The 13,357-nt window shown below is 30.1% G+C and overlaps 1 protein-coding gene across 1 annotated transcript in view; it reads right to left on the bottom strand.

The window, feature by feature from the left end:
* Window positions 1-946: 946 nt before the first annotated feature.
* The window catches only part of LOC117172184 (cytochrome c oxidase assembly factor 1 homolog), an 89,648-nt gene continuing 77,237 nt past the window's right edge, over window positions 947-13,357 (bottom strand). Inside the window, exon 2 of the mRNA XM_033360020.1 lies at window positions 947-1,684. Coding sequence (XP_033215911.1) covers window positions 1,277-1,684 — 408 coding nt within the window. The 3' untranslated portion in view covers window positions 947-1,276. The remainder of the gene's footprint in view (window positions 1,685-13,357) is intronic.

The following is a 13,357-nucleotide window of genomic DNA, read 5'->3' as shown; positions in this document are numbered from 1 at the left end:
TATCAGCCTTGGAGGAGATTATGTTGAGAAATAAAAAAAAAAAAATTCTTAAAAACTTTGTTTTTCTTGGTCAGGCCGGAAACTTATCAATCCACCCTCGTATGTCGAGTAAGCTGTATCAATTATAATTATTTAAAGTTTATTTTAAAATATATTTGATGGGATATGATATTTTTTATGAATGTGCCAGTGAAATCATGTTCGTCTAATTATGTTTGCCAATGTGAAACTTAATATGGCTTGGAACTGTCGTCTTAACATCTAAAAACCGAAAGAACAATTTTCCTTTCACTTGGAATTATAATTATATTTTTATAAAAACGTTAGAATATATAATAATTAAGAAATTGGAAAATGAATAAGAGAACTTGATTAGACGAAGTCTAAAAAAGTCCGTAGAAATTGCAGCCCACAAAATAGAAATGGAAACTAAATAATATTAAAGAACTATATATAGACAATATATAGAATGAAAACTATAATTAATAATTTTAGAATTAGTGGAAAATATATGAAACCGTAATATAAATTACTCATCGACTTATATTTGTGGTATTTATTAAAACAACCAAGTTTTGCAAAGTTATAAATGTGAAAATGTTTTAATTGGCAATTTACTAATTACTTTCAATCCAAATGGCTCTTGTCCGAGCTAAGTACCCGTTAGTGCGCCTTGAAGGGCCTACTGAGAGTTGCTTAGAGCGCTCCAAGTGGCTGTTGGCAAAATATATCGATGGGACTTCATTGGTGAGAAATTTTTAAATTAAAATTTGTTCATTCCTGATTACAACTTAAATTAAGTGTCAGTACTTTTCAATGACGATATCCCGCCACTGTGGCAAATCTAACATGGTGTCGCTAGTCCAAATTGGGACATTTGATTCGCCCAAACTGGGTCAGAGGAAAAATTCATTCACAAAAATAGGCTCATCGGAACAGCATGAAATATTATTTAATATTCAGTAAGAAATGTTTATTTATATCGATAAGCAGACAAAATATTAATGAAAAAATGTTCAAACTATGTGGTATTAGGAACTTTCCTCGATACATAAGATTTAAAATACTTTTACGAGCAAAATACGCCCCACAAATCCTTACATTCGCTAAAATTGGAACATTTACCTTCGAAATGAATCATATGAAAAATATTAATTCCATGGTTAATTTAAAGCAGATTACCGTCAAAAAGGAGTTCTGAGTTGAAAATTTAAATATTTTCAACCTAATAATAAAATACGTATAAAATAATTTGTCTAATGATATATTTATCAAATTACGCCAATTCTGCGTTTTTAATGAGCAATTTCTTATCTTTTATATGATTCAGCTCGAGCTCTACTCTAGTGACTTTAAATTTTCTATCTGATTCATTAACGTCGGTAACGTAGTACATCATTTTTCCATGTGATTTTTGTCCTCTTACTGGCACTGTATACCAGATTTTGTTTCCTTCTGAACTGTTACCAACTGTATCTCCCAGATTGATACGACCATCTACAATTGGTGGCCCCAGCTGTCTTTTTGCTTCAGGATGATCACACAAATATTTCAGAGCCTCTTTGTAACACATAGAATTGCGTACATTGTTTTGAATAAGATATTCTGTCATAATTCCAAAGGCACTCACGCCAAATGCGCCAAACAGAGCTATTCTTAACAGCAGTTTAGTGTTTTGAAACATCTGCACAAAATAAAAAAATTTTAATATTATGCGTAACTGAAAACGTGAGAAATGGTTAAGACACAATTTCCTTACAGTCGAATCTCCATACTGTCCTAAATTGGGACATCGGAAATCTCTAAGTAGTTTCAGAAATTTATAGCGCCCTCAATTGTATAGAATCACCGATTTCAGCGCTGTAATTTTTATCTCTGATATATCCTTTTCAAAACAAAATAATGCTTTATTCCTCGCCATATTTCTTAATTCACTTTTCGAGATTTTCTTTCAATATTGTAATCCGATAAAAATCCGCGAAACGATTTTGCGGTGGCAGGACTTTCGGTAAATATCTGGTTTTTTTAAAAAGAATAAGAAATCTGCTAAAAAGCGGGAGTGGAAAAGTGTTGCAATGACGTGAAGTGGGGAGGAAGCTGACTGACTTCGTGGGATCGCAGCTAAGCCAGTGACCCTAGATTTGAAATGAGGTTCACTCCAATACTATCACACGTCTATGCCCGTGTGAATAGAGTAGGAGACGATGTACATGACTGGGTTGCCCGCGCAACCCATGTCTCCTCTTCTGAATTTGAAAACTCGAAGGTGCACGATTGCCGGTCGGAACACTTCGGCGGTTCTATTTATATCACTACCGGCTAACTGCTTTGAAATCAAATCAAGCTATTGGGATTTTAATATTTGCAGATTTCGATGCTGGCGATTCTCATGATTTGAATAATTCGCGCGCCTCTTTATATGCGTATATTTTGAGGTTACGTTATTTCAAGTATAGAATATAAATGACATAAATATTTATACTATTATCTATACATATTATTAATGATAATATTATAATAGTCTTATTTATATCTTGATCCGAATTTGAAAGAAATTAAAGAAATTGGCGATTTTGGAATTCATCTCGTTTGGATAAAAACTCCATTATTTGGTTGAAAAATAAATTATTTTGTTGAAAATGTAACTATTTTGTAAAAAAAAAGTCCTCTTTTCTATCAAAAGTTTAACTACTTTGTTAAAATGTACTTTTTTTTCTTTGAAGGTTCATCTCTTTCGTTGAAAATACATTTTTGAAACTGAAAATTTAACAAATTTAACTATTTGGTTGAAAGTTTAACTCTTTGATTGAAAACTCATATTCTTCGCTTAAAAAATCCAACTTTTTGTAGATAATTTGTCTTTTCGACCTTAAAATTAAATAATTTCGTTGAAAATTCATGTATTTTGTTAAAAATTTGTCTTTTTTGTAGATCATTAATTTTCTTGGTCGAAAATTTATCATATTGGTTGACAATTCCACAACTTTGTTGAAAATTCATTTTTCCTGTTAAAAATTATTTATCTTTATCTTAAAATGTAGCTATTATATGATTGCTTAAAAAATTAATCGTATATATTGGTTAAGTTGAAAAATCTTTTTTTTTTATGAAAAACATTAATCTTCGTGGTCAAAAATTCACATTTTCCCTTGAAAATTTAACAATTTTGTTGAAAATTCGTTTTTATCTGGAATTTGAACTATTCTATTTTTGGTTGAAATTTTATCCTATACATTGTATTAGTTAAAACACAAATTATTTGATAGAAAATTAATTTCTTTGTTTAGATAATGATTTTTTTTAATTGAAAGAATTTTTAAATAAAATTTTTCAAATTGAATTTAAGGTGTTAAGAATGGGAAAATAATTGATTTTACAAGATGATTCTGAATCCGTTGAAAATTAAAGAATTAATGGATATTAGTTTTTAAAATTATTTTCAATGATGACTTCAAATATTATTTCAGTCTAAAAAAAATGTTATTTTTAACCCATTCAATTTAAAATTTTATGATTAAAGAAAAATCATTAATTATTAGCAATATTTGACCGTTCATTTAAAACAATCCATTATAAACAACTATTAAAAACTATAAAAATTTGAACAGAATGGTTCAAAATAGAAAGCCTTGAATTGTTAAAATTGTAATAGGGTAAATTTTAACTTTGAACGCTACAATTTTAATTTAAAAAAAATTCAAAATTAATTTAAAACTTGAAATTATTTCCAACAATTTGAAACACGATGTAGATTTGGCAGATTAAAAAAAAACCTTTTTGAGAATTTTAAAATATTTAACAAGAATAACAAAAATGTTTGTGATTGCTAAGAAAATTGGAAATGATTTTTTATTTTGAAACATTAATTTTAAGTAAGTATTTGAAAAGATTTTTAAAATTATTAAAAAAAAAACAAAGGATCAGGAGGATTTTAAGGTAATTTTTTTATTTTGCAGTTTCTTTAATGCTAGGAGAAAAATCTAATTAACAAAATATATCAATTTTCAATCCAACAGTTTACTTTGTAACAAAATAAATTAATTTTATATCAAATAATTGGTGTTTTAACTAATACAATTTAAAGGATAAAGTTTCAACCAAAAATGGAATAGTTCAATTTCCAGATAAAAACGATTAATTTTTAATCAATCCTAGAATAGTTACATTTTCAGATAAAGAAAAATAATTTTTAATAGAAAAAATGAAATTGTTGTTAAATTGCTGTTGTTAAATTGTCAACCAATAAGATGAATTTTGGACCAAGAAAATTAATGATTTTCAAAAGAAGACAAATTTCAAACAGAATACATGAATTTTCAAAGAAATTATTTAATTTTGAAGTCAAAAACACGAATTACCTACAAAAGGTTGAAGTTTTTAAGCGAAAAATGTCAGTTTTCAATCAAAGAGTTAAACTTTCAATCAAATAGTTAAATTTTCAACCAAAATTACAATACGCTGTTAAAAAAACCATATTTTTTTACAAAATAGTTCAACTCTTAGTGCAATAATCGACATTTAAACCCAAGAAGATGTACAGTTGATGTTTTAATCAAACAATTGCATTTTTGACCAAAAATGATACATTTTCAACCAAACAGATTAAATTTCTACAAAAAAGGTCAATTTCCAACAAAATACGTAAACTTTCAACCAAATTATTTAATTTTAAAGTCAAAAAGAGTATTATCTACAAAAAATCTGAATTTTTAACCCAAAAATATGATTTTTCAACTAAAATTTTAGTTTTCGACCAAATAGTTTAACTTTCTATCAAATTGTTGACTTTTAACGCCCAAAAGATGCATGTTTTACAAAACAGTAACATTTTTAACAAAAAAGGTAATTTGAAGGTAAATAGTTGAATTTTCAACGATAATTATGAATCCTTAATAAGAAAAAATTAATTTTGTTACTAAGTAGTTCAACTTTAGGTGAATAATCGAATTTTCCACCAAAAGTTATGATTTTAATTTTTAACAATATAGTTGCATTTACAACAAAACGACTTTGCAGCCAAAGAATTTTTTATTTACAGTTGACATTTCAACCGAAAAAATTAATTTTTAACCAAAAAGTATAAATTTTCCATAAAAAAATTTAATTCCTACAAAGAAAGACGAATTTTTAACAAAATACATGATTTTTTAAACCAAAAATGGTATAGATTAATTGACAGCTTCAAAAATCTATTTTTACAACACATAAAACATATTTTCATCAGAATAGTTATTAAATAAAAAAATAAATAAATGTTAACAAATTAGTTGAACTTTTTATAGAAAACCGGACTTTTTTTACAAACTAGTTGCAGTTTCAACAAAATAATTATGTTTTCAACCAAATAATTCAGTTTTTATCCAAACGATAAATTGAAAATGTTCTGAGTATTTGAATTTTAATAACTGATAAAATGATAACGTGAATTTTGAAAAAATTGTCCAAGATTTTCTATAGTGTGTGATATTGTTTTAACTAAAAACAAAAAGGTTAATAGTTGTATTATAAATCTAACCGTGTTACCTATCTATAAATATTTATATCAATAATTTAAAAGAAAAACACTTTAAACAAATATATGGATAATTTATGGACAACTCGCCTTATCGTTTTCTTAAACAGATGTAGTAATTATTTAGTTTGTAAAATATAAGGAAAAATCTTTATAAAAATATATAATTTTTTGTGAATTGGTTAAGTTTTTAAAATTTATATCATGTAACTATTATTACTACGAAATTAGAATTAAAAAAATCTCAATTACACCTGTTAGGAAAAAAGAAATAAAACTTCGAAATTTGTTTTACCAATTTCGCGGGAAAAAAAAGTTTTAACAATGTTGTGAGTACATAAATTTTTGCATGTATTGTCAACAAATTATCCAAGTAGAGGACAGAACCTGCAATTGATCCATTGCTATACTACAAACGTGGAAAACTTAAATTACTAAATAGGAAGGAAGGTTATGTAATGAAAGATAAACAACAATTTTGAGCCGTATATATAAATAAATATATTGGCTCGATGGAAAAAGCCTGAAAGGCATAAAAAACCACCGAAAAGGACCTGCAAGAAAATTTTGGAACAAGAAAATAAAAAGAAGTGCGCCTCGCCTCTAACAAACTAAAAATAAATAAAATCATTTTATATAATAAAAACATAAAAAATAAAATCGGGGTGCTTTCTGAACGTGAATCCCCTTGCCTCTCACAAACAGAATAGAAAGAAAATCATTTTATATAATTTATACATAAAAAAGAAAATCGGAGTGCTTTCTGAACGTGAGTCCCCTCGCCTCTCACAAACGGCAAATAAATAAAATAATTTTATATAATTTATACATAAAAAAACAAAATCGGGGTGCGTTCTGAACGTGAGTCCCCTCGCCTCTCACAAACGGCAAATAAATAAAATAATTTTATATAATTTATACATAAAAAAACAAAATCGGGGTGCTTTCTGAGCGTGTCCCCTCGCCTCTCCCAAACGAAAAATAAAAACTAAATATACTACATTCACATACACATTCAATTATTATTCGCCCCGGCATGTAAAGTTAAAGCATTCATTCTCTTCTTTGGTGCTTCGTATAACATTTCAGAGTACATGCGAGACAAATGATCATCTGAAACTATAGCAGCTCGAGCAGTTTGTCTTTGCTGGTGCAATGCCGATTTTACGACGGTAATAGCATTAACGCTATCTCTCGATAAGCGATTACGCCTTTTCGTCGAAACATGGGATAAAATCGAAAAGGTCCTTTCTGCAGCAGCATTTGAATGAGGCAAAGATCTAATGTGATAAATATTTGTAGATAGGTAACACGGATAGATTTATAATACAAATATTTACCTTTTTGTTTTTAGTTTAAACAATATCACACACTAAAGAAAAACTTGGACAAATTTGTAATAATTCACGTTATAATTTTATCAGTTATTAAAATTCAAATATTCACAACATTGTCAAAATCTCGTTTGGATAAAAACTCAATTATTTGGTTAAAAACTTAATTATTTTGTTGAAAATGTAAATATTTTGTAAAAAAAGTCCTCTTTTCTATCAAAAGTACAACTACTTTGTTAAAATTTATTTACTTTTTTATTTGATAACTATTCTAATGAAAATATGTTTTATGTATTGTAAAAATACATTTTTGAAACTGACAATTAATCTATACCATTTTTGGTTTAAAAAATCATGTATTTTGTTAAAAATTCGTCTTTCTTTGTAGAAATAAAATTTTTAATGGAAAATTAATACTTTTTGGTTAAAAATTAATTTTTTCGGTTGAATGTCAACTGTAAATATTCTTTGGCTGCAAAGTCGTTTTGTTGTAAATGCAACTATATTGTTAAAAATTAAAATCATAATTTTTGGGTGGAAAATTCGATTATTCATTTAAAGTTGAACTACTCAGTAACAAAATCAATTTTTTCTTATCAAGGGCATGTGATACTTCGTCGTGTGGTCAATCGGGTTCAGTTCCGACGGTTTTTTTCCACAAAAATGAAAATTTTCAAAAACTGAATTCGAAGATGCTGTAAAATATCTTAACGGACGTCCCCGGACTCTTTTTTCAGGGATAATAACAAAAAAAAGTTATTGTGCTAATTACCAAATTTTATGCATGTGTATTATTTTGTGGTTAGGCTGATTCTAGCTCTCTGTCATTCCGATAATATAGGTCTCTATCGTGCCGATTCTGTCGGTAAGCACTCTAGAATAATTGTGGTGTAATAAACTATCTTACCAGCCTAGCTGGTAATGTAGATAGATAAATTTGGAAATTTTCGGCTTAGAGGGCGTACCAAACAGGATGGAACTTTGAAACTAATGTTCAATTTTTCGCCACTGGGAAATTATTTATGAAATAAACTTTTTTGATTGCCTGCAAACAAGGTTAGTTCCGGGAGATTAGTTACTACGTTTATTTACAAATCCAAAGTTTTCGGCCAAAAATATTGTGTAGTTTGGAAGTAACGCACAGGAGAATTGTAACATACATAACCTCCAAATATACACACGTTGTTAGCAATATCAAAAAATTTTTTGAAAAAAAAACACAAATAATGTGTGCGGGGACGTCCGTTAGCATGTTCGCTATCATTTCCCAAATTTTGAAGACAAAATATTGATTATTATAGAAAAAAATCGTCGGAACCTAAAACTGGTAAAATCGATACTAATTCCTAAGCGCTATGCAAATTAATCAGATAATGCTAAATTAAAACTTTTTCGAATTAAACCAAAAAAAAGTGTGTGGGGACGTCCGTTAGCATGGTCGCTATCATGTCCGAAATTTTTAAGACAAAATATTGATTATTAAAGAAAAAAAGCCGTCGGAACCTAAAACTGGTAAAATCGATAATTTTCTAAGTATCACATGCCATTAATAATTCATAATTATCGTTGAAAATTCAACTATTTGCCTTCAAATTAACTCTTTTGTTAAAAATGTTACTGGTTTGTAAAACATGCATCTTTTGGGCGTTAAAAGTCAACAATTTGACAGAAAATTAAACTATTTGTTCGAAAACTAAAATTTGGGTTGAAAAATCATATTTTTGGGTTAAAAATTCAGCTTTTTTGTAGATAATACTCTTTTTGACTTTAAAATTAATAATATCGTTGAAAGTCCATGTATTTTGTTGGAAATTGACCTTGTTTGGTAGAAATTTAATCTTTCTGGTTGAAAGTGTATCATTTTTGGTGAAAAATGCAATTGTTTGGTTAAAATATCAACTGTACATCTTCTTAGGCTTAAAAGTCGATTATTGCTCTAAGAGTTGAACTACTTTGTAAAAAAATACGGTTTTTTTAAACAACGTATTATAATTGTGGTTGAAAATTTAACTATTTTGTTGAAAGTTTAACTCTTTGATTAAAAACTCATATTTTTCGCTTAAAAAATTCAACTTTTTGTAGATAATTTGTCTTTTTGACTTTACAATTAAATAATTTCGTTAAAAATTCATGTATTTTGTTCAAAATTTGTCTTTTTTTGTAGGTTATTAATTCTTTTGGTCCAAAATTCATGTTGTTGGTTACCAATTTATCACATTTTAAGATAAAGATAAATAATTTTTAACAGGAAAAATGAATTTTCAAGAAAGTTGTGGAATTGTCAACCAATGTGATAAATTTTCCACCAAGAAAATTAATGCTCTACAAAAAAGACAAATTTTTAAAAAAGTACATGAATTTTAAACGACATTATTTAATTTTCAAGTCAAAAAGACAAATTATCTACAAAAAGTTGAATTTTTTAAGCGAAAAATATGAGTTTTCCATCAAAGAGTTGAACTTTCAACCAAATAATTAAATTTCTAAATTTTCACTTTCAAAAATGCATTTTCAACAAAATAATTTATTTTTCAACCAAATAATGGAGTTTTTATCCAAACGAGATGAAGTCCAAAAACGCCAATCTCTACGCATATAAAGAGGCGCGCGAAGTATTCAAATCATGAGAATCGCCAGCATCGAAATCTGGAAATATTAAAATCCCAATATCTTAATTTTATTTCAAAGCAGTTAGCCGATAGTGATATAAATAGAACCGCCGAAATGTTCCGACCGGCAATCGTGCACCTTAGAGTTTTCAAATTCAGAAGAGGAGAAATGGGTTGCGCGCGCAACCCAGTCGTGTGCATCGTCTCCTACTACATTCACACGGGCATAGACCTGGGATAGTATTGCAGTGAACCTCGTTTCAATTCTGGGATCCCTGAGCTGAGCCCTCTTGGGCCGGTCCACAGTGGGAATTCATAAGTCTCGTCCATGGAGAGTAGATATAAGGAGACCAATCTGTAATGCATGGACTTCACCAAAAACGGTCACTTTTCTGTTGACAGATGTACGCACACACACACATGTGTAAAATCACACTTGCGTATAGTTCAAAACTTTCCGAGCGTCACGTGCCAACCGCACTTAAAAGAAATATGGCCGCCTCCATTGTTTGGTTTTGACAGGTCGCTTGAACAAATAAATAACTAATAATCAGACAGTATTTTGTGAAATGCTTGTGGAATAAAAAATTATTCGCCATGAAAGAGGTAGGTAGTATGTTTATGAAAATATCAAATTACTTTTACCAACACTATCCTTGCAACAGGTATTCGAGGCGTTCGTAACAAAAACAATAAACATACAACTTACACCACTTTCAGGGTACTTTCACACCTCTGCCTGTCTACCCGGTGTAGGCAGGCAGCGGCCCGAGACTGTTCACACCTTGGTTTTTCCGTCGTGGAAAACCTTACAATCGCGCGGTAATTTTAAATATTGTTAAATTTCTAAATGAAATAAACCAAATTTTATAGTTAAGATTGAAGATTATGAGAATGAGTTTCATTTTTCTAATATAATGTAAAAATAAGAGATAAAATAGCCAGCCCTGACTTGAGTACTTCAGAAATTGTGAAGTGTTCACACAAAAGTCGTTTCGTCAGTCGTAGTGTTTTGTTTTATTCTTATCCGGTGTTGATGTTCTATGTTGCGCAATTAAAGAAAATATATTGCTGTTAGGACCGGTTGATACACCTATGGATAAAAGCTGTAGTTCAATTTATCTGATAGATGGGATACTATCATATTGATCCACCGCTGGATAGCGCTATCTGACAGATAAAGCGGGAGTTACCAGTCAGTTAACTATCGGCCGGCTAAAGTGGCCAATAACGGGTTTATCTAACAGATAAATAATAAAATATGAAATAAAAATAAAACCGTCAGAAAAAGTTGTGAGAATCCATTGACACGTTATGTTTATATTCCTCTATAATAATATCAAAAAGTCTAATTTTATAATAAAATTTCGTTGTTGTTGTTTCCGGAGGAAATTGTTTACAAACCCACAAATTAAAAAAATAAATTTATGATAACTGTAAATAATAACTCTTGCATCATCGTTGTCAAAGTTTAGACTTTTTGCCATAACATTACTGAATTAACAATATAATGTCAAATAAAAATAAATACGCGAGAAAAAGTTATGCGATAAAAAAATCCAAATCTAAAATAACATTTCGTTGGTGTTTTTTTCGCTGGAAATTTTTTATAAACCTATAAATTAAACCAAAATTTGATGTATATAATAATTCTTGTTTCAAAGTTATCACATTGCAAATTTTTTGTTATGACGTGACAGAATAAAAAATTAAATATCAAATAAAAATAAGACCACGAGAAAAAGATGTGAGGCTCGATTGAGAGGTTCTGTTTATATTCCACTGCAGTGACATAAAAAAATCCAATTTTGAAATACTATTTTGTTCGTGTTTTTTTCAGAGGAAATTTTTTATAAACCCACGAATTAAGCTAAAATAATGTATAATAACCGTGAATCTCTACTTTCATGAGCTGAAAAATTCGCATATCTTTATTCTTCACAAATAGACAAAGCAGTGCACTTCTTCTATTTATAAATAATTAATAATATGACAGATTCACAGAAGCAACAGTTATATAATTGTGACGCTATTTCTAATGAGCCTCAACGTCACAGAAGTGTCAGTATCTTGAAAACACAAAAAGTACTAGCATTCCCTATATCTCCCTATGTAACCAAAGGATAACTATCCAGCGCATGAAATACAGTGGATCAACCCGAAATCATTATCTGTCAGATGAACCGTACAATAAATTTGTTCAGCTGGATCACTATCTGACACTTTATATAGAGGTGGATCACCCGGCCCTTGGTGAAATAAATAAGTTTTTATGCTCTTGTACAACGTAAACATTTTTTTATAAGGTGAAATTTCAAATTCGTACACAGTAAAAAGAAAGTGTTAATGAAGCACAAATATCCGGGTATCATATACCTGCAACATAAATTACCCCTGCGGCGTGAATACTGCACGGTAATGTAGGGTACAGATTCCAATCACTTGGGGTATGAAGTGTCCATCACTTGGGGTACAAAGTCTTAGGGTACGACGTGTCCGCTTCTTGGGGTACGAAATGAAAAACGTCATTATCGACGCATAATCTACGTGTTCGTAACTTCTTAAATACTTTTCAAGATTTGAAATAGCCATGTTTAAATGCATTGTTTATTATTTTGACAGCTTTGCTAATTGTATAGCATGGTCATTCAAGTTTAGCAGGTGCGTTGTTCGCACTTTGTAAAATTGAGCCAATAGGTATCTCAGATTAGGTGAGGATATCCAAGATGTCTGCACGCTGAGAGGCAAACTAATACCAAATACATGGGACTAAACTTTATTTTTATAATAACTTGGAAAATAATTATTTTTCACCATAAGTGTATTCAGACTATTTAACTATTTAATAAATATTTAACTGAATAATAAAATTGATATGTTTTTTGTACATGTGGAAAATATTTTTTTCTCAAGTTATTACTAAATTAAGTTTTATCCTCTAAGATTTGTATTATTGCTTGGCCCTCATCGTACAGACATCTTCGCAGCTGACGTCACAACTTGAAGTACTTAATATTAGAAATCTTAGCGCATATATAACTGGAGGGAACCCGGAAATGGCAGAGGCAAAATAAAAGAGACAGACTATGAGTTAGCTGGATAAGTTATTTCTCTCGCGCAGCGATCTGATTGGCTGTTTACCGCTCCCCTCTAAATGAATGATAAATAGTTTACGTGTATGCGCAAGTAAAGAGCTATCTATGGAGCAAACTTGAAAAGATCAAACATGTTGCTGTGCGAGAGAGATAGCTTATCCCCCAGCCCCTCGTCAGTGGTGGCAGAACGCGAATATCTCTGGCATGCGCAGTAGCTATTGCTGTGTATTTTTAGGTTATGTAAGGCCATGTGTCAATTTAAAAATACACAGGAATCACTACTGCGAATATTCGAGATATCCGCGTTTGCTCACAATATAACTTTTTGTCTTGAATAATTCTTACCTTAATAAGAATACATAGTGGAGCATAGGCATGTTAAGATTACTAGAAAAAGAGAGCATATGGATGATAAATTCCCCACGCATGAAGTTGTTCGATATTTAAGATGAAAAGGTCTTTCTATACGCGTAATAATATCCTCAGATTTAACTGAATTTAAAAAACATTAGGAAAACGTACAAATTCAATTTGATCGAAATAAAATTAATTTGGAGCGTGTGAAGTTTTCGAGGTTAGGAGTGAAAAAATAGTTGCTTGGTCAGGGGGGCAAGAGGTAGGAAATAAAGGCGGGAAACGTCACAGAGCTTTGGGTAAGGTAGGATGCCGACGACTCGAAGTCCACAAACTGGCGCCAGAGGGCAGCAGTTACTGGACGATCGCACAGAGCAGAAAACCGTAGTGGCTGCAACAGCTGACGTTGCCGAAAGTATTGAAAGTGGGGGGATGGGTGATGTTGATCGCAGT

Source organism: Belonocnema kinseyi, chromosome 4 (assembly GCF_010883055.1).
Source record: "Belonocnema kinseyi isolate 2016_QV_RU_SX_M_011 chromosome 4, B_treatae_v1, whole genome shotgun sequence".
In the NCBI taxonomy this organism is placed as follows: domain Eukaryota; kingdom Metazoa; phylum Arthropoda; class Insecta; order Hymenoptera; family Cynipidae; genus Belonocnema; species Belonocnema kinseyi.
This window is presented reverse-complemented; position numbering and strand designations above follow the sequence as displayed.